The following is a 21,836-nucleotide window of genomic DNA, read 5'->3' on the forward strand; positions in this document are numbered from 1 at the left end:
TGACTCTGCACTTCCCCGCACCCCCGACTGCCAGTGGGAAGTGGGGAGACGCTGACACCGGGTGCCTCCCTCCGAGCCTCAGAGGCACCCCATCCAGACCCCACAGCTGTATGGCCACCCCAACCCTGAGAACCAACAGATTCCAGCCCCATCCTCCCAGGTTAGGGCAGGTATGCTGGAGGATTAGTACCTTCTTGGCTTGCTGCGTACCCTCCAAAGTCAATGCTGAGGCAGGACCGACATCTGCACAGCCGGCAGATGCTCACCTGGTCCTCCCACACGCATGCAGAGGCGGGGGCTGCAGGAAGCTCAGGAGCCAAGAGCCCGTGGGCAAGGACATGGACCAGTCTTGCTCCGCAAACACCCTGAGCAGCTGTGGTTATGGGTGTCCTCACTTCAGAGATGATTCTGGCCGGAGTGCCCCGCAGCTGCCCTGTCCTTTAGCCTTTATGGGCCTCTTGAGCTGACTGGGTCTAACTCAGACCCTGTTGCTTCTCTGACAAGCTGGATAGAGACTGTTCTCAGGATCAGACAGTACAGTGGGTAGGACCCAGGTTCAATCCCTCCCACCCCATGTGGTCCCTACGTGCTGCCAGAAGCCCAGAGAACCATGGGGTCTGGCCCAAAAATAAACAAGAAATGACTGTTCTAGTCTTAGATGCTCTTGAGGAGCTGCCACTGGGCCCTCAGGAGCGTGTTGGGGGACACTTGGCCACTGCAAGATCCCTGATCCTCAGAGGCTTGATCCCAGCCCCCTGGGCCCAGCCACATCCACACGGGCTTCTGTTGGTGCAAGCCAACACCGGGCTCACCAGACCATCCCGGGCAGCTTCGACTGTGCAGCATGTAGCATCAGCTGAATAGGCCCCCGCATGGCAAGTGAAACCAGGGCTGCCTCCGGGGCTGGGGCTGGCCACTTCTCCCCAGACTAAATGCGGCCTGCCATGTAAGCGTGGGTCTCGCCGACCAGGGACCTCCCGTTCTGTGGCAGGTGGAGCCCCTGGGCTCAGGATGGAGAAAGGGCCCACCTGGCTGAATCCCTTTTATTTACCCATGGCCCACAGTACAAACCCCCGCCTGCCACCCCAAATCGAGCGTGCTCTTGATTGCGGTCCCCTTGATCACGGTGTCGTTCTCTGCATGATTAGCTGCTGGTTCTCCAGGCACTGCTTCAGCTTGTCTTCCGTCAGCGTCAGCCGCTGCTCCAGGATGGACACGGTCTGTAGGAGGACAGCGGCGGTCAGGCTGGCTGGGGCTCCCCCAACCTGGGGTCCAGCTTCTGGACAGGAGGATGGTGCGGCGAGAGGAAGGAAAGTGCACATCCCCGCCCCCGCCCTTGGGCTTTCCCCAAGACACCCCACCCCTGCATTCAGGCCCGGAGTGGGGACCAGCAGCCACCTCGACTGCACAGAGGAGAAAGTGCTCTCCTCCTGCTCGCGGAGACGATCCCAGGCCCTTGCCCTCTCCACCTTTCCAAGTGCAGATGACATTACTGGGGCTGGGGGCAAGTGACATGTTCTGCCTGTGCCCCCTTTCTGTCCAGGCCTCTCCAGCAGAGAGCTGGGAGCCCACTGCTGCAGGTGCTCACTGGGAGGAGGTGCTTGGCACATACACACAAGCGTCCCATGGGCTGCAAGCCCCTGCCCATCTCTTCCTGCCTTGGGTGGAACACGGCACAGGGCCAAAGGTCTCGGGGCACCTGTGTGCTCCTGAGACAGGGGCTGGCCCCTTGGTCACATGCCCAGACAGATTGGCCCCTACTCACCATATGGCTCTGCCCACTTTCTTCCTTTTTTTTTTGGCTTTTAGGTCACACCCTGTGATGCTCAGGGATTATTCCTGGCTTTGTACTTGGGAATTAGTCCGGGCAGTGTTTGGGGGACCATACGAGATGCCAGAGATGGAACCCAGGTCAGCCACGTATAAGGCAAATGCCATATCCGCTGTACTAACTCTCCGGCCCTCTGCCCACTTTCTTTTCCTCCCAGAGGGCTGATGGCCCTGACGGCACCAGGAGTCTTTGTTCCTAGGCCATGCAGTCAATATGCCCAGGCAGGGGCAGGCTCGGGGGGCACTTTCTACGACTCTCACCAGCTGCCTGTGGTCCTTCCCTGAGAGGTGTTGCCACCTTTCCTGTGGCTCCCAGCCGGCTCCGGGCCTTGGTCCAGTGGAAAGGAGACTTTCCTTTCAGACGTCTAATAAAACACTGAAACGCATGGGGAGGGAGTTTCCTCTCTGAGGCTGCCATAAATTCCCGCTGCTCCTGCTCGATGTCATAGGCTCCTGGCGGCCCCTCCTGGCAGGGGGCCCCTTTGAAACAAGCCGGGCAGGGCTGGAGGGTGCGTAGTCCCAGGACACGACGGCACTCCCCCCCCCAAGTTACTGGACCAGAGTGGGAGTTGTACCCCAAGAGGCAGGGCTGGGCTGAGCGAGAGCCGGGGTGGGGGTCTGCAGCTCATAAAAGCTGCAGCGGAAACAGCCCCCGGCTGGCTAGAAGCAGCATTCCTGGAAGTTTCCACTGGCGGCTGCAAAGCTCACACCGCGCCAAGCTCCAAACCATTCTTCATCCAGACTTTTCCCGATGGCCCCAGACTCGGGCTGCGGCGGGGGAGGGGGGGCCGAGCTGCCGCCTTCCGCCCCTGCCTGGCTGGTTTTCTAACGTTTCACAGGGGTTGGATTTCCAAATGCACAAGCTGTATGGTGTGGGGGCCAGGGTCAACACCAGGTGCCACACCTCTCACGGGGCAGCCTGGCAGGAACACGGCCAACAGGGACGAGAGAGAGAGAGAGAGAGAGAGAGAGAGAGAGAGAGAGAGAGAGAGAGAGAGAAATGAGGGCGCTGGCCGTGCATGCAGCAGACCCAGGTTTATTCCTGGCAGTCCACTACCCTTTCATGAAACAGGGAAAGAAACAGCCCACCAGAGTGGCACTGCTCCTCTTCCTCTGATCGCAAGAGAAACCCGCTTCACGTCCAGCACCCTGCATGGTGGCCAGCAGCCCATGGGCGAGGCCGTTAACCCCTCGAATGAGCTCCTCCTCTCCCCACTGCTCTCCACTCCTTCCCTCCCAAGCTGCTTCTGAAAGACTCATGTCATCTCCAATCCTGCCCCAAGCACACTGCTGAGTTGTCGGGTGGCAGCCACCAGGTGGTGTGTGTGGGGCGGGGCCCAGAAATGGGGGGATGTGCTGGGAATCCCACGCAGAGAGCGGCCCAGCCTCACACCCCCTCTCCAGGGAAGGGCGGCACCTGTACAGTACAGGAACCCAGGGTCCAGACGGCAGGTGGGCAACCACTCTGGTATCACCAGCTTCCCAGCTGCTGGGGCCCAAGGACAGGAGGACCAGGAGGGTGGGTGGGCACATCCTCTGCCTATTCTATGTGGCTCTGTCTACTATGTGACCGTCACCTGCCAGTTCAGTGCCCTCAACCCTGTCCCGCCTCTCATCTCTCCTTCATGTCCAGCCATGGAGATTCCTTCATCTCTTGGCCAGGCGACATGGCAACACCCAGCGTGGAAGGCGAGAAGTCCTTGCAAGGTGTGCCCCGCAGCCATACCAAGTTCATTCGCCGCCTTTTATTCAAGGGCACACGAGAGGGGACCTGCCAAGTAGCCCCCCACGCTCTCACCTACTCCAAAGGTCCCCAGGGAGGCCTGGGCCTGATGAGAGGGGGCCTGCCTGGCTGCGGCTTCTGTGAGCCCCTGACTGATGCGAGCCAAGGGTAGGGTCGTCTAGGCCACTGGCCATGGGCAGCCCTGCCCGGGCAAGGTGGGCAGGAAGTGCAGCCCCCCTTGGGGCCCAGACTCCTCCTGGGGAGACGGCTTGTGTCTGCCCCTCTCTCGACCTCCCTCCTAAGTCCTCGCTGTACGAGATGGTGGAGCCCAGCCCAGCTCCACGGGCCACTGTTCTCGGCGGCCCATGCACACGGAGCGGCCCCACATGCTTTGCGCTTGCAGCGTGCGTTGTGGGAGGGCCTTCCCAAGTCTATTTTTCAGATGAGAACACCCAGACACGGACACGAAGCATTTTTTTTTTTCTTTTTGGGTCACACCCAGCGATGCTCAGGGGTCATTCCTGGCTCTGCACTCAGGAATTACTCCTGGTGGTGCTTGGGGGACCATATGGGATGCTGGGGATTGAACCCAGGTCGGCCTTGTGCAAGGCAAACGCCCTACCTGCTGTGCTATAGCTCTGGCCCTCCGACACACAGCTTTAACATGGCGGTTGGGTAGCCTGGCTTCAGGAGGCCGTGGAGAGGGGGGCATGCCACCCGCACCCCACCACACTCCTGTGCACCCACGAGAGGCCTGATCCTCCCTGCCACGTGGAGAAACTGGGGCTCTTGGTTCTCACATAGCGGTGCCACCTATCTGGCCTGGTCATGGAGGGTTAAATGAGTGGAAGCAACAAGAGGGACAGTGGGAAGGAGGGATAGACCTTGGGCCCCAGCAGTCCCCTTGCCCTGAAGAGGAACGTCTTCTGCCTGGCTAACCATTAAGCTCGAAAATTATCACAAAGTCACCATTCTGAGCTCTACCAAGGCTAAAAACGTCACTGCCCAAAGGGACAGATCAGACTATAGAACCTTTTGTTTGAGGGGGTGGGTTATGACCACACCTGGCAGTACTCAAGGGCTACTCCTGGCTCTGTGCTCAGGAGCCTGTCTCAGAGTTGGGGACTCTATGCGGTGACAGGGATTGAACCAGGGTCGACTGTGTGCAAGGTAAGTGCCCACCCCACCCACTATACCATCTCTCTGGTCCATGAGAACCTTTCAGTAGCTGATGCAACAAGACCTACCCTAACTTGGGGCTCACAGCATGTGGTGGGGGGTTCTTGTCCCCTGCCTCCCACCTCCTGGCTGCTTCTTACAGAAGCCCCTTCCCTGAGCTGGAGTGGCAGAAAACAATTCAGACAACCCCACTCAGGGAACCCGTGACGCCGCTGCTACCCACAACCCCTGCTGGTGGAGGTCAGAGGGTACGGGGCTGGTTCCTGACTGCCCTTCCCCCTTCCCAGGGAGGCACCTGCTGTGGGAAGTCACGGCCCCACATGCACGCCCAGGGATGCTGTGTGGGTTCCATGGTTTCCTGGGACTCAGGCTCTGCTCGGCCTGGGGCACAGCTGTGAAGCTCTCCTGCCACGGCTGCGGGCTCGCCTATCTCTGGTTGCTTCCTGGCTCCGAGGGCAGACATGGAAGAGACTCTTCTTGTATTTTCTTTTTGGCTTTTGGCCCACACCCAGCAGGGACAGGAAGCCACCGTCTTCCTCTCTTATTCTCTGTTCCTGGCTCTGTGCTGGGGTACCGAGTCGGGCTCTTGCAGGCTCGCTCCTGGCCCTGGAGGAGACTGTCCTACAGCCTGGAAAGCCCGTGTCCCGCTCTCTACTCCCAGGGCTTTCTGATCTCGGCCTGGCTGGTCCGTGCCAGGCTGCAGATACTCGGCTGGCCCCATGGGAGGGATGCCAGTTTGAGGACACGAGCATGGATATGTGGGTGTGAGGGGAGAAGGGGGACCCCAGGAAGCGAGGGGTGAGCCAAAGCATGGAGGCGTGCTCAGGGACAGAGTGCAGGAGGCTCCAGGGAGGTAGGAAGGGAGAGGAGGACAAGGGAGATGCTCGGGTCCTGGGCCCCTTGGATAGGCACCTGGAGATGATGGTGGTAGTGGTGGTGGTGGTGGTGGTGGTGTGTGTATGTGTGTGTGTGTATGTGTGTGTGTGTGTGTGTGTGTGCGCACGCGTGCGCATGTGGCACCAAAGAATAAGAGAGGAAGATGGTGGTTTCCTCTAGCAAGGGAGGGAGCAAAGTGGGTGAAACCAGAGACACTGCACCGGGGGGGTGGGGGGTGAGGGTTGGCATCATACATGGAGGAGCCATCCACGAGGAGAGGCCCAGACCGTGAGGCCCCTCTGTGGCGGTCAGGGAAGAGGCCTGGCCCAGCAGCAGGGTGAGTGCAGGAGGGTGAGTTCCACTGACCCCTCAGAGACTGGAGATGAGACCTGAGGCAGAAAGCAGAGGCCCTGCCAGAGCTCAAGATGAGGCCAGGGAATCCACAGAGCCCACTGGATGCAGCCGGGCGTGCCGCTGTGTGTGTGTGTGTAAGTGCGCGTGCTTCCCACAGGGTTCCATGGGCCATGGGGCTCAGGGCCACATCACCAGGCTGATGTGGCCCACCCCAGAACCAGCCCAGCGTGTTCAAATCCCGGGGGGCCCGACTAGGGAGCAGTAGAGGGTGATGGAGCCCCCAGGGCCGTAAGAATAGGGGAGCAGCTTCTCCCCTTCACAGTTCAAGACGTGAAAGACGCTTTATGTAACACCCAAGGGCTTCTGCGTGAGCTACAAAAATAACGGATGTTAAAGCGATAGGCCTTTATTTTTAGTACCCCGAGAACTGTACTGAGGCCCAAAGAAGTGGCACCAAAACGCCAGTCCTCTGTGGCGCCTCTGAAAGCAGGGCCCACGGCTCCCAGCGGAAGAACATGGCTCAGAGGACACCTGGACAGAAGCCGCCCCTGTGTCCATCTCTGCTCTTGTGGGTTTGCAGATGTGGGTCTGCCCGAGGCTGTCGTGGGCCAGGCGGGGCTCTGGCCCCCAGTGTGGCTCTCTATGAAATGGGGGTGCAGGATTCTCCCTGGCTGTAAAGGGCTTCCGGAAGTGGGGGACAGAACAGGTGCAAGGCAGATGCTGCAGCTGACCGCCCCCAGCAGCAGCGCCCAGCCCCTGCCCTGCCCCCACTCCCTCTCTTCCAATGACCTGGCACTCTCCCTGATCTTTCTGGGAGGGTGGTGGTGGTCGTGAGGTCACTTCCCTCCCAAGGCCTCTTCTCTCTCCCCAATTCTTTCCTTCCCGTCAACTTCCTTTTCTTCCAACCTGGGGAACCTCAAGACGGGATTGTCCTGTATTTTCTCTCAGCTCTTCCCAGTTCTCCTCGCAGCTTCTCCTTCAGGGTTTACTTGTGCGCTTGGGGCGAAGGCAAGAGAGAAGGGGTGCGAGTGTCGGTCTCTCAAAGGGACTGTGCACCAGGTGGAGTCTGGGCCCTCATGGCTCCCCTGCAGGGTGGCCAGCCCGGGGAAGGAGACTCTGACTAGGGAAAAAAAGACAAAAACACGTGGAAGGAAGTGCGTTCCAAGCACAGAGGACATGGGGCGCACTCCTTGGGCTGGCAGGTCAGGTTTGAGGTGGAGCAGGAGATTGTGGGGGGATGGCCACGAGGAGGTGAAGGTCAGGGACAGGGGAGGGCAGCCCCCAGCCCCATTGGCTCTGCCTTGCCAGGCTCGGACTGAAGAAGGGCACTGGGTCTGGAGCAGGCTCGGGGGGAGGGCACGTCGGGGACCTGACACAGGAGGGCCACCGTGAAAGGACAAGGACTGGCACTTCAGAACACAAACTGCCTACAAGCCACGGGCCCTCTCGGCCACTGACCTCCTTCGCAGAGGCCTCTGTCCCATACCTCGTGCCAACGCAGCAGCAGGAAAACTGCAGCCATCACTCCTCACGGGCCACCCAGAGACTCTGTTGCCCAGACCATGATAGCAGTGGCCATGCCACACGCCTGTCACGTGCCTGCCAGAAGTAGCACGCCAGAGACTGCGCAGAGGACGCGGGCCCACCTGGGCTGGCTGTGGACGAGGCTGCTGCCCTGTGGTGCACAGCGAAGCGCATCCTGGGGGGAGGGAACGCAGCCGAGGTGACCAGCCTTCACTCGGGCCGTGCAGCCCAGACGTCTCCACCCGTGCCGGCCTCACTCTGGGACTCCGCACCAAACCCCTTAATCCCCCCAGGGTCAGCGGGCTGCCCTCGCTCACCAGGCTGGGGGCCCCTACCCCTAGGGCGAGTCTGATGGTGGACACGGAAGACAGGAGGCAAGGAGCAGGGCAGGCCGGTGGGGCCAGACAGATGGACAAGACAGAGTGTTGACATCCAGCGTGGGGGAGGGGGAGTAAACCAGCCCGGGCAAGTGGCCAGCAGTGACAGGTGGGGGGGAGCTGAGAGGAAAGGCGGAGAAAGGCCAAGCTGGGACTCTGCTGGGGGCTCTCTCGCCCCCCCAGCCCCCAGCAGGGTTTCCTCTTAGTGGGGAGGGTCAAAGGCCTCCTCTTCCTTCCCACAAACTCTCTCCCCACTGCCCCTGTGCCGAGTCCCTATCCTGGCCAATCGTGGATGGGGAACAAAGGGCAGCCCCAGGCAGCCACGCTGGCATGGCCTTCACATGACACCCCGGACCCGCACTGCCCGTCACTGCCACATTCCCGCCCAGCCCTGCCCTCCTTTCCTGCCTATCACGGTAGCTCAGGTGCCAGGGAGGCCAGTGGCACATGCGGTGCCCATGACTGCCTCTGCCCCGGGACCCCAACTGAACCTGACCACAAGCTGGCAGAGTGACTGTGGGGATGTCACCTACCACCAGAGCTCCCAAGCCGCTGTCTGCATGGAGGACCCCTGTGAGGCTCTATCAACACAGTCACAGCTGGTGCTGATGTGGCACCTCCGCTGCCCCAGGCTGGGCACAGCGGGGGGCGCGATGAGGCCCCAAAGAGGGTGGCCTGTGGTGAGCCCATGACGGCAAGTCAGTTCCTTCTAATCATTTCCAGGCTGAGGGTTGATGTGGGCTCCCCCGGGCAGCCTCCGCAGGCTGGGGTGGCCGTGCCCCTCCCTGCCCCAGAAAGCAGGTGAGTGAGGGGAGGAAGAGGGCTCCCACCTCCCTGCCCCTGCCCAGCCACACCCTCAGGGCACTGGTGCCAGGCAGCAGACACGGCTCCCGGTTCTGACTGCACGACACGTAATGTCTCGCTCTCCTTGCACCTCATTGAAATGATGGAGAAATGTGGAATCACTCTTGCCTGCAGCACGGGTCCCCGAGATCTAAACCAGATGCAGCAGAAGGGGAATCTCTTTGCTGTGGGGTCTTGTGAGCCATCAAAACAAAGCAGGCTCTGGGCCCAGCGCCCACCAGCTCGGCCTGGTCTCCTGCCAGCTCCTGCACAGACTCGGCGTGTCTGTGTGTGTGTGCCTGTGTGTGCAGGTGCGTGCAGGGGAACATGCAGAGCCCTGTCTTCCAGGGGTGCCCCAGCCAGGCCATGACCACAGCTTAGGGGGAACGGGAAGCCCTGCCCTCCCCGCCACCCCAGCCTCGTCGGGTCTCTAGTGGACGGCATGCGGGGCCTCTGAACGAGAGGCGCCAACACCGGCCACCCCAGGGACAGGGCTTCTTGCTCACTCCTCTCACTCACTCCTATCTTCCCACCCAGGGACCATGGGGAGCAGAATCTGCATATGCCCACCCCCTCAGCCCATCCAAGCCCGAGGCCTTGCCAACTGGCAGACCTACTCGTGGGGATGTGCCACCCTCTGGCAAGTACATCCCCCCTCAACCCCATCCCCACCCCTGCCCCAGCTTGGGCCTGGGACCTGGAAGGTTTGAAGGGACGGTGTGGGGGCAGTGTGGGAGAAGAGGGAGGACAGGCAGGAGGAGCCCAGCCAACTGCCTCAGAAGAGCAGCCTCCGGGGCCTGGCAGGGAGCACCCAGCTCCTCCCCTTCCCACCTCAGGCCTGGACTTCGGAGATCCCCTCCCAGGCTGCTATCTGACCAGCTCCCGTGCCCAGGATCACCCGCGGCCAATGCACAGAAATATTCGTCTCTTAAAGAAACTCTCCTCTGGCCCCAGCCCCGGCCGGCGACTGTCTGCGGAACCCCCGCCCCCTACCCCACAGTCTGCTGCTAACAGCATGAAATGAGCCTTTGTCCCTGGAGCCCACAGGCCTGCGTTTCTGTTTCACATTATCTCAGGGATATAGGATTTCTCTGACGTGCCCGCCTGACTGGGGATTAGCACTCTTTGGGAAGTAAGGAAACACAATTTTCTATTGGTGGATTAGCCACGGGATTAAGGAGTCTTGGCTAATTCACCGTCCCAGTGGCTTTGCAGCAGCTCCTACACACACAGCCTTGCCCCTCTGCTGCCGACCCCCAGAGGAGAAGCGGTGCAGAGGGTTCTGTAAGGCGGCACCCGCCCAGGACCGCTCCTGGACTGTGGACAGGGCCCCTCAGGCGGGATACCCCAAGCAGCATCCTGCTGTGTGGCGGGCTCTGAGCCCCCAGTGTGTGGCAGGGAGGGCCACAGGGAGGGCCACGAGTCCGTGCTCGGCCACGGGCTCTCCGGGACTGGACTCCAGTGAGCATCTGAGCAGGGCTGAGGTGAGCCGTGGACCTTGGCCTGGACACCAGCTGCATCGCAGCCCCTCGCTGGACTTTTCCAACCGTCCGTCCCTGTCCCTGTTGTTCATTTACCTGGGCTGGGTGAAGCGTGACTGACCCACGTCAGAGGCGGGCTCGGGAGCCAGTGAGAGGCCTAGAAACGCTCAGTTCAGCCAGGCAGGTCAGGCCAGCAGGACCCCCTGGAGGCTCACAGCCCCCGCCCTCCTGGGCTGTGGTTGAAAACTCTGGCCTCTCACGTCTGGCCATCAGTCGGGTCCAGACCGGAAATAGGGGTCAGAGAGCTGCACCCCCACGTGAACTTCCCTGCTGAGTTCCATACCCCTGCTCGCGTTCTTCCCCCCAGCACCCTCCAGGCCCAGAGCAGGCCCTCCCTGCTGCTGGCCCCGTGCCATCAGCACGTCTTTGGGGAGTGTGCCGGGGGGCCCTGGCACCCGGGGCTGCCCAGCATAGCATGAAGAACCAGAGACTGTCCTGTAACCTCTGCCTGTGCCATCCAGGGAAGGCCTGGGGGTCCCCGGGGGGGGGGGGGGGCAGAAGCGAAGCACTTAGAATGCCTGGGGTGAGCCCAGAATCAGTCTCCCAAGCTCTCTCCACATGGGCCTCCGCTCCCACCCTGCCCGCCTGCCTGGGGCCTCATGAGAGAAATCTTATCTAACCATGAGCATTCCCGAGCCCCAGCGGTAACCACAGCCATGTGGGCCCATCTGGTGAGCGGGGGCCTCCAATCTGCAGCTTCTTTGGGGAGAGGCAGCTTTGGGCCACAGCTACAGATGGGACAGAAGATGGAGGCTGCCATCCGGCCCTGCCCCCTTCTCTGAGCGCTGCCAGCAGACACAGTGCCAAAAAGAGCAACGGGCTGGAGAAGGGCCAGGGCCCGCCCCTTTGCAGTCGCTTCAGTCAGACCCCAAGTGCGTCTGGCACAGCCAGAGAGCGTTCCGAGCCCCTGGTCCCCAGGAAGCAGCCTCTTAACCGGGGAAAAACCAGGCTCTGGTCTCTAAACCCAAGGGGCGCAGACTCAGGATGTTCTGAACTTGACTGTGACCAAAGGGCAGTCCTTAGACGTCCACAAAGAGGTGGACATCCAGGGCCAGAGCAAGAGTACAGCAGGGAAGGTGCTTGCCTTGCACACGCCGACCCGGGTTCAATTCCTGGCATCCCATAAGTCTCCCGTATACAGTCAGGAGGAACTCTGAGCACTGCCAGTTGTGGCCCCCAAAACTAAAACATAAACAAAAAGAGGTGGTGGCTGCATGGATTCCGGGGACAAGCAGACCTGTGGACAGGCCTGTGGACATGCAGCAAGACCCCAGCAGCACGGCCTCTGTGAGAGATGTCAGGGGACGATTTGCACCTGAGGAAGAGGCTGCAGCAGTCAGAGGGGGCCCCCTTGCACCCCACAACTTCCCAGTAAGTTCAGTCTGAGAGTCCTTGGCAGGCTGGTTGCCAGGGAGAGGGGCCAGTGCTTTAGGATCTGGAGTCTGTCCATAAACACCAGCTGGTCGTCCAGGAGAAAGGGATGCTGAGAGTCCCAGAGTGTACTTGGGCATCCTGGCCCCTCAGGGTGGCTGGCACTGTCCCCCTCACCCCCCAGCCTGGGTCCAGACAATGACCTTGAGCAGACTTCCAGGGAGGCCAGAAACGGGCCGTTTTCTCCAGCTACGCAAATCAAATGGACCCAAAGTCTCCAGCTCGCCAAGTTGGGTCAGCAGCACTCTAACAAACTGGATTCTCAATAAACTCTGAACCCAGAGACCCGAGTCAGTCAGTAGGGCTGCTCCCCTGAAAGTAGGTTCTGGTCCCCGGGTCCCAAAGCTGCAGTGAGCCCTGGTGACCTGGGCATGACATCAGCATTGCCGTGGCCAGTCTCAAACATGGGTGCCAGGGGCCACTGGGGGACAGGGTGTGTGTGTGGGGGGGGGTGAGGGGGTGTGAACTACAGGGCAAGAATTTTATGACTTGGTATTTTTAAAAAGCAGCAAAATGAGAAACTGAAATTAAAAAACAAAACAAAATAACAACCGAAAAAAACCCTTTGCTGTGGGTTTCTGAGGAAAACCACCAAGCCACGTACTAAACCTGGGCCACTCCCAGCAGCTTCCCTGGCCCCAGGATCACTGTCCCAGACCCACCCACACCTCTTTCACTCGGGACTCCATGGAGGCAGGTGAGCTGGGACAGGACACGAGCTGAGAACAGCGTCCTGCTCACTGGCCAGTCTCCCACATCTGCCAAAAGAAACTGCTGGGTGACACCCATGAGAACACGCTGGCAGACAGTGCCCAGGCCCGGACTCTGCATGCATCCCCATGAGAACCTGACCCAAAGCAGGCAACTGGGAAGTGAAAGCCCGGCCGGAAGTCCTGACCCTTCCACACTGCTGGCCGCAGTGGCCTCTGCTGTCCCCCCACAGGACAGATAGCCGGGCAGTGTCGGGGGCCCCTTCTACAAAAGAGGAAGCCACGCCTTCCCAGTCCGCACGAAAGGAAAGAGGTGAAGCCAGGCCAAGAACAGCTTCCTGGGTTTTCCTCTCAATCCCACAAGCCTCTGTGGCTAGGACAAGGTGTTTGGGAAAGGACTGGGTAGGCCCTGTGGGGCACTGACCAAGTCAGTCACAGGACTGGTATGTGTCCATGCTCAGCATGTCAACTTGAGCAGCTTCTGGAAGTTGCCACGAGGGTTCTGAGAAACAAAAAGCCTCCTAAAGAGAAGCCTAAAGTCCAAATCACACACATACGCGCACACACACATGCACGTACGCACGCACACACACATGCACACCAAATCCAAGAGCAGTTGCTGCAGAAAGTGCTAGTCTTTGAAGGCTCCAACCCTGACCCTGATGTCCACTCAGCAGCCTCAAGGTCTCCACATCCCTGAGCCCACACTGCACCCCCACCCCACACTCCTCATGGAACCCAAGAAAAAAGATGTCTTCTCTCCCTCTCACTCCCGCCTAAGACAAACCACTAGAGTCCCTGGCAGCTCAAAAGCATTCCTGGAGTTAGAGAGGCCACGAAACGTCCATGTCTGCCCCAGAGCGTCCCCTGCTGCTCCTTGGAGAGCCAGGCGCTTTCCCAAACAGCGGGTCCCGGCTCAGCCCGGCCACTTAGCCAACAGCTTCCCAATAGCCCTCGGCACACGGACAGGTTTGACCGGCCCCCTTCTAAAAGAGGACGGCGTGCAAGAGTGCCTGCCAAGGCCATGCAGATGCTGAATGGGAGTGCTGGTTCTCAAAACCAGAAGTGGGGTACGCCGGGCTGAGCAGAACAGCTGGGAGACCTCATGGGAGGGCTCCTGCTCCCCAGGGCTGCTCAGAACATGAAGTCCAAGTGGGATCCGTGGGAGAACCAGCGAAGCCCCTGCAATGCCTGGCCCATGCAAAGGGCCAGGGCCAGAGGGCATGTCCACGGCTGGTGACCTCACAGACCCTGCTTCTGGGCTCCGTGGACACACAGCCCTGAGCAAGGCCTTATGGCCTTCCCATACAGGAAGGTCCAGCTCAGCCTGCAGACGAATCCTTGATACAGTCATCCCCACGTACCCCTGAAACTCTGCAACCAAGAAAACTATGGCATTTCTGACTTATAGTGGATGGGGCTCAGGATGCTGCCTGGGATCCTGAAGAGACTCCAGCTGCACAGACCAGGCACCACAATAGCTCTGCTGCCATCTTGGAGCCTGCCTGCAGCTGGCATGGCCTAGCTCCTGTGCATCAGCGGGGAGAAGCACGTGAGAGGTGGGAAGGAAGAGAGCGCAGGCCCAGCCAGCCCCCAGCAGAAGAGATACAGAATCCCCACTCTGAAGACTTTCTAAAACAACACCCCAAGCAATGTGCCCAAGAGCCAGCCCTGGCCCGGTTCTCCCAAAGTCCATTTCCTCATCAAACTGCACATGTCAAAAACAAAAACAAAAAGCACGACTTGATGAGAAGGGTAGTTCTGAAAGCCTCAGAACAGGAGGTGGAGTGGGGGGGGGGGGGTTGGAGGTGAGAGGGGGCGGCAGGAGAGGGAGAAAGAGAGAGAGAGACAGACAGAGACAGAGAGACAGAGCATGCACAGGGAGAAGGTGCCGGCTTTAACTGAGCTGGACCCAGTTCCATCCCCAGCACCACATATGGTTTCCCAAGCATCACCAATAGTGATCCATAAGCAGAGCCAGGAGTAAAACCCTGAGTGTAAACCGAGTGAGCCTGCTGGCCCCTCTCCGCACCCCCCACCCCCCATCACTCAGAAAAACCCACAACCAGATTCTTAAAAAGCCTAGAACAGTAAAAACTCAACACTGGAAGTAAAGGCCTGGGTTCTGTCAGCCCTGCCACCACCACCCTAGAGACACTTGGTTTCCAGGGTCTCTGAGCACCCCAGCCCTCTCACACCCCAGCGTGGTCGAACATGCCTGAGTCGAGTTGGGCCTGGGAACTGTCCACACACCCCTCAGACCCTTCCATGGGTGGGACCTGCTGGGACCCTTCGGGAGTCTGCACTCGGAGGGTCCCAGAGTCTTCCCACCTGGGAGCCCTTGACCCGGCCCACACCCCTCAGTCTCCTGCTCCTCCTTGAACGTGTGGCTCTGGCAGATTCAGTCATGGGGCTCCCCATGGGGGGCACAATCCTACACCCCAAATGTGGTCCCTGAGCCATGAGGGGGGACAGCCAGCGCAGCACCTGGCAGAGCCACGCACGGGGGCACACAGAGGCCTGAGGCTGGGGGCTGTTCTCAGCTCCGGTTCCACATTTGAAACCCAACTGGCCAAGAGGTGGAGTGACTTGCCCAGGGTCACTGAGCTGTGGAAAGGGGAACTGGGATTTGGGTTCGCCTCATGTCCAGGCCTGTCCTTGGCAGATAGGTCCCTGGCCAACAGGCCCTGGATGGGGACATCCTGCTCCTATTACCAGGGGCTCTGCACCCCTCAGCCAGCATCTCTGGCCTGTCCGGAAGGCCCCCTGGAAGGGCTCTGTAGGCTGGAAGACAGTCCCCCGCCCTTTATTTTTTTTTTTGGGTCACACCCGGTGATGCTCAGGGGTTACTCCTGGCTCTGCACTCAGGAATTACTCCTGGCGATGCTCGGGGGGGATCATATGGGATACTGGGAATCGAACCCAGGTTGACCGCGTGCAAGACAAACACCCTACCTGCTGTGCTATCACTCCAGCCCCAAAGGCAGTTCCCCTTGAGGGCGACACCCCTGTGGGGAAGGAAGGGCATATACGGTGGGTGCAGGAGAGCAGAGCACGCACCCAGCGGACAGCACACAGCACAGGGGCACCTGAGAATGGTGGGGAGTCGTAGTGGGGGGCGGCATCTACAGACAATGTAGGCTCAGAGCCACTGAGCACCCTCTGGAGAGAAGGCCAGGGGGAGGGGGCGGGAGTGCCTGGCCCCCCGCCCCCAAGGAGGGGGTGCTCCCAGCCACGATGGTCTCAGAAAAGGGAGCAACAGCCCTCCAGTCCCTGGCCAGCACTCCAAACCTTGGAGAGAAAGGGGGGCCCAAGCCTGAGGGGTGCACAGGTGCTTCTGACAGCCCAGATTGGGGGCAGCCAAGGTGTCCACATTTCCTTGGCTAGGTGAGTCTCAGAGGGTGACCGTGCTCTGAGGGATGGGGAACGAAGTGAGGTGTGGGGGGGCGTCACTTGGCGCTGTCTGGGGGCTGACAAGGATACCTTAGACGGCCAGCCCCCACCCCCAGGCGCAAGCAAGCCTTCTCCCTCGAGCTGTGACATGGGTTTCACACGGAGTTACTATCACGCTCCTCCCCGCGAACACAGAACAAAACCTTCCCCGTGCCCCTGGAAACACAGTGCCGGGAAATGTTTTCAGTATTATACTCCTCTGGATCCAGTGCAGCTATTTTTAACCATCCTCTCAGACTCAATTTCCAATTTTATCCCATAAAGTTCTAATTGATTCCACCTCCCTGCGCTCTCACTTGCTGGGACTGTGAAGCGCATGCGGTGGGCTCAGCAGTTCCTGCCAGGCGGGAGGTGGGGTAATGCTTTTGGGTCTTTGCTCGCTAACTGTCACTCACTCAGCACATGACTTCTGGGGGTCCAGAGGCTTGCAGAGATGCCCACCCACTGTGCCAGTGTGTCCCCTTCTGACACCTGACCTTCCCCTCGGGGCTTCCTCTGGGGGCTGGAGATGCCCAGGCCCAGCCGAGGGTATGGAGCGGAGATTCCCGGGTGCAGAGGCAGGAGGGGGACCTTCCGTGCAGCGCCATAGCTATCACACTCTCGCCGGGGGCACCCCTCCCGCCACTCCCCTCTGCCAGGGGCTGGCTCAGAGAGGGAGTCTGCGCCCAGCACCCTGGAGAGGAGCCTGAGGCCTGATAAATCTTGGGTCAGCCCTGCCCCCACCTCACCTCCAGACTTCCACTTGTGGTCTTGGCGCGCTCTGGGCCCTCAGCACAGGGGCCCTGCAGGCTGCTCTCTCTGCCAGAACTGTCCCCACCCCCAGGTGAGATACCCCTAAGCAGGCCTCCATGCCAGCTGCCACCTCACTGGGCACTTCTGCTTTTTACTCAAACTGCTGTCTTGCCAGGATGTTTGGAGCTGTATGAGTGTGCTCCTGAGGGGTCCGCTCCTGCCTCTACCAGCTGTTCACTGAGCAGCCACCTGGACATGGGCAGACCCTGGCACAGACTCTATAATCCTCACCAGTCATGGCCTGGCACTTCACAGAAACACAGCAGGGTGTGGTGGGCCCAGGGATTGTTCCATGGTCACACAGAAGCTAAGGAGCTGGGCCAGCTCAAACCCAAAGCTGAGCTCTCCAAGAGCCCCTGTAGCCAAGGGTGCGCCAAACACATGGTGTTTCTCTCCAAGTTCTGTTGCAATTCAGCCCAGTATGGGGGCAGAGGGGCAAGTACCCTGGGGGGGCATCCAATGCCTGGCTTGTGTGGCTCTGACAGTCAGGATCTAGGACGGGCACTGCTGTTTTACTCATTTGGGCTGGAAAACAGGTCTGTTATAGTCATGTTCTTGTTTGTTTGTGTTTTGGGCTATACCAGTGGTGGTCAGAGGGCCTTATGGAGTGCTGGGGTTGAGCCTGGGTGGCCGAATGCAAAGCAAACGCCCTCCCCACTGTATTATCTTTCCGGCCCCTATAATCATGTTCTTTGACGACCCAATACATGCTGGCCACTTCCGGTGGCCGAGTGCCAGGCCCAGCCTACCTGGGTGAGGACGTCCAGCTGGCCCACGATGTGCTCCAGCGTGCTGGTCAGCGTCTGCGGCACACTCACGGGCTCCTGGGGCTGGGTCCGCACTGACTCCCGACTCGCACTGCCGCCAGCGGTCACGGGGAGATCCATTTCTGGCTAGAGACAACAGAAGGCAGCCCCTCAGTCTCGAGGCCGTGCTTGGAAAGACGGTGGGAGAGGAAGGGCCCACAGAAGGATTAAGGGGAAACCACCATGCTCAAATGAGTAAAATGAGTCCCAAATGTGGGCGAGAAACGGGAGTGCAGTGGTGCTCCCATTTGGCATGCACCCCCTTCCTAGCCCCTCCTTTCTGAGCAGTTATAGAAGCTGGCCGTGGGGAGGGGGCAGGGAGAGCCCAGTGAGGGTCCTTGGCGGCCAGGTGCAGACCCTTGGGGAGGTGGGGCCGGCTTCTAGCTCCCCATGTGGCCTGAACCCTCCAGCAGTGTCTGGGGGGATCCAGAGACCTGAAACCAGCCTAGGTGTGAGGTCACCCCCCCTCCACCTGAGCTCAGTGTCCGTCCCCACAGCACGCGTCGACAGGCTTCCCTCCTGCCTTCCCTGGGCTCTGCAAATGTGGTCCAGACCTGAGGTTCAAAGCTGCCCTGGAGTAGAGTTCTGGGCCTGACCTGGCCAGCTGACTGCTGGGAGTCAGGACCCCCCCAGAAAGGCATTGAGCTGCTTCAGAAAGGGGTGCCTCGAGGGGGGGGTGCCTGCCTAAGACCTATTGACACCCAAGAGCAGAAACAATCACCCATCCCCACTGTAGGAAAGGTATTTCCTGAGGGGGCTCATTCTAGCACGGCGTGTCCCTCCAAAGTCAGTTACTGCTCTCCACACAGATGAAGGCACTTTCACAGAGTGGGCTTCTTGGAGCTTCTAGGGTCACAGGCAGCAGATGCCCAGTTTTGGTCCGGGAATGTCTCTTTTTGCCACACCTGGTGGTGCTCAGGGGTTGCTCCTGGTGGTACTCCAGGTACCACACAATTCCTGAGAGGTCTCAGCAATTGAACCCGGAACCTCTCACATGCAGAGCGTGGGCTCTGGCCATTTGAGCTATTTCTTTGGCCCTGGGGCTCTTGGGGCTCCTTCTACCATATTCAGCCAGCAGGGGACCAATCAGGGCCACACCCATTGTGCCCAGGGCCATGAACATGGCTGCACCCAGGCAAGCTCAGAACCAGGAACGCAAGGTATGCTCCTTAAGCCTGGGGCCGCCCATCTCTGGCCCGGCACTTCTTTCCTTGGGCATGCTGTGTCTGATAGGGATGGATACCTGCTCACCCAGGTATACATAATAGTCACACCTGAGGCCCAGGTTTTTCCTCCTCCCCTCTCTCCCAATTTTGGGACCATATACCCAGCAGTGGGGAGCTACTCTTGGCTCTGTGATCCAGGAGTCATGAGGATCCAAGCCCCCTGCATATGTCCCCCTTCTCTGCAGGACCCTGGACCGAACACGCATGACATCACTGGCATGGGGCGTGTACAGAGCTGGGTGTAGTACAGAACCTCCACCACACATGTCACCCACCAGAGCCACGCCCACCACGGGGCCATTCCTGTGGGACAAAACCCTGCCCAGGCCAAGTGTCCTCCATGACGTGCATGCAGACACGCAGGCACACACAGAGGCATGCACATACACATGCACACATATACACATGCACATATGCAGACATGCATGCACATGCACAGGCCAAAACAGCACTACTTCCTGAAGTCATGCAGTCAAGACGATGAGGATGATTCAGAGGATGAGGAGGAGGGCGGAAGTGGGATCAGATAGCAGTGAGGACCGACAGCGGCAGAGAGGAGAGTCCAACCAACATCGAAGAGGGCAAGGGACTTGCCTGGGAACTCTCAGGTGGTCATCTCCTGAGTACAATCCCAAATTGGTCGGAAGGATGTGAGTTATTGTTAAACTGAGTACAATCCCAGAGTCACCCACAAGGTTCACTACCCAGAGCCTCACCGCATCAGCCTTCACTTGTACAACCACAAGCCCTCTCAACATCAAACGGGGAAAGAAAGCCGCAGCTCACAGCAGGGGAATCGACTGAACTCTGGGAAGCTCTCACTCGGGGTCTGTCCATGTCTCCTCGCACTCCACTGCCGTCTGGGATCCTGGGCTCACAACTGGTTAATCCACCTGCCCCGTTTCTCTGTCTACCAGTTTGTCACTGCAATCGGAACTCAGCACATCATACACAGCAGGGTAGGGTTTGTATAAACATGGTGGCCAATGCTTAGTCACTTAAGCACATGGTGCCAACCCCATGACATTTCATTTTATTTATAGATAAAACCCAACAAGACTGAAGAGTCTTTTCTTTTTTTAATTTTTATTAGTGAAACACCATGAGGTACAGTTGTAGACTTACATATTTTTGTGCTTGGGTTTCAGTTATACAACGATTGAGAACCCATCCCTCCACCAGTGCCCATTCTCCACCACCACTGATCCCAGTATCCCCCCTTCCCCCGCATTCCACCCTGCCTCTGTGGCAGGGAATTCCCTTTTGTTCTCTCTCTCCTTTTGTGTGCCGTGGTTTGCAAAAGAGGCATTGAATGTTTGTTTTCTTCTTGTGGAGTTTAACCAGTATTTTGTATATCCTGGATATCAACCCCTTGTCAGATGTGTATTCGGTGAATATCCTTTCCCATTCTGTAGACTGTCTTTGTATTTTGGTCACTGTTTCTTTGGAGGTGCAGAAGCTTCTTAGTTTAAGATAGTCCCATTTATCTATCTCTGTTTTCACTTGCTCGGCCAGTGGCGTGGCATCTTTGAAGATACCATTAGCTTCAATGTCATGGAGGGTTTTGCCAACTTTATCTTCAATGTACCTTATGGTTTCTGGTCTGATGTTGAGGTCTTTAATCCATTTTGATCTTACTTTTGTACATGGTGTTAGGCAGAGTTCTGAGCCTATTTTTTTGCATGTAGCCGTCCAGTGATGCCAACACAATTTATTAAAGAGGCTTTCCTTACTCCACTTCACATTACTTGCACCTTTATCAAAGATTAGATGAGCATATGATTGAGGAGAGATGTCAGTGTATTCAACCCTGTTCCATTGGTCTGCAGTTCTGCCTTTGTTCCAGTACCATGCTGTTTTAATTATTACTGCTTTGTAGTACAGTTTGAAGTTCGGGAGGTTGATTCCTCCCATTTTCTTTTTCCCAAGAATTGCTTTAGCTATTCGTGGGGGCTTATTGTTCCATATAAATTTCAAGAGTGTTTGCTCCATTTCTTTGAAGAATGTCATGGGTATCCTTATAGGGATTGCATTGAATTTATACAATGCTTTCGGTAGTATTGCCATTTTGACAATGTTAAGTCTCCCGACCCATGAGCAGGGGATATCTTTCCATTTCCTCATGTCCTCCCCATCCAACCCCATCCAAAAATGGGGCAATGAAATGAACAGAAACTTTCTCAAAGAAGAAATCCGAATGGCAAAAAAGCACATGAGAAAATGCTCTACATCATTAATCATCAGGGAGATGCAGATCAAAACCACAATGAGATACCATCTCACACCTCAGAGACTGGCCCAAATTCAAAAGAACAAAAGCAACCGATGCTGGCGTGGATGTGGCGAGAAAGGGACACTCCTTCACTGTTGGTGGGAATGTCCACTGGTTCAGCCCTTCTGGAAAACAGTATGGACGATTCTCAAAAAATTAGAAATTGAGCTCCCATTTGACCCAGCAATACCACTCCTGGGAATATATCCCAGAGAGGCAAAAATGTATAGTCGAAGTGACATCTGCACTTGTTTGTTCATTGCAGCCCTCTTTACAATAGCCAGAAACTGGAAGAAACCTGAATGCCCAAGAACAGATGACTGGTTAAAGAAACTTTGGTACATCTACACAATGGAGTACTATGTAGCTCTTAGAAAAGATGAAGTCATGAAATTTACATACAAGTGGTACAATATGGAAAGTATCATGCTAAGCGAAATGAGTCAGAAAGAGAGGGATAGACATAGAAAGATTGCATTCATCTGGGGGATATAAAGTAACAAAGTATGAGATTAATACCCAAGAATAGCTGAGATCAGCACCAGGAGGATTACTCCATAACTTAGAGGCCAGCCGGGTATCCTAGAGGAAAGGGCTATTCAGATAGAGAAGGGAGCACCAAATAAAGGATATTTGGAGGATCCTCCCAGGAGGGGAGATGCATGTCGAAAGTAGACTATGGACTGAACATGTTTGCCACTCAATGCCTCTTTTGCAGACCACAACACCCAAAAGGAGAGAGAGAACACAGGGGATTGCCCTGCCACAGAGACGGGGGGATGGGGGGATGGGGGTGGGAGGGATATTATCCATGGTGGTGGAAAATGGGCACTGGTGGAGGGATGGGTATCTGATCATTGTATAATTGAAACCAAAGCACAAAAAATTGTAAATCTACA

At 57.9% G+C, this 21,836-nt stretch overlaps 1 protein-coding gene across 6 annotated transcripts in view; it reads right to left on the reverse strand.

Moving 5' to 3' along the window:
* Window positions 1–1,076: 1,076 nt before the first annotated feature.
* POC1A (POC1 centriolar protein A) overlaps window positions 1,077–21,836 on the reverse strand; it is a 66,485-nt gene continuing 45,725 nt past the window's right edge. For all 6 annotated transcript variants that reach the window (XM_056129496.1, XM_056129494.1, XM_056129497.1 and 3 more), the window contains 2 exons: window positions 17,383–17,526; window positions 1,077–1,220 (listed from right to left, as the gene is read on the reverse strand). In XM_056129496.1, coding sequence (XP_055985471.1) covers window positions 1,122–1,220; window positions 17,383–17,526 — 243 coding nt within the window. In that variant the 3' untranslated portion in view covers window positions 1,077–1,121. The remainder of the gene's footprint in view (window positions 1,221–17,382; window positions 17,527–21,836) is intronic.

The sequence above is a fragment of the Sorex fumeus genome, unplaced genomic scaffold (genome assembly GCF_029834395.1).
Source record: "Sorex fumeus unplaced genomic scaffold, SorFum_2.1 ptg000072l, whole genome shotgun sequence".
In the NCBI taxonomy this organism is placed as follows: Eukaryota; Metazoa; Chordata; class Mammalia; order Eulipotyphla; family Soricidae; genus Sorex; species Sorex fumeus.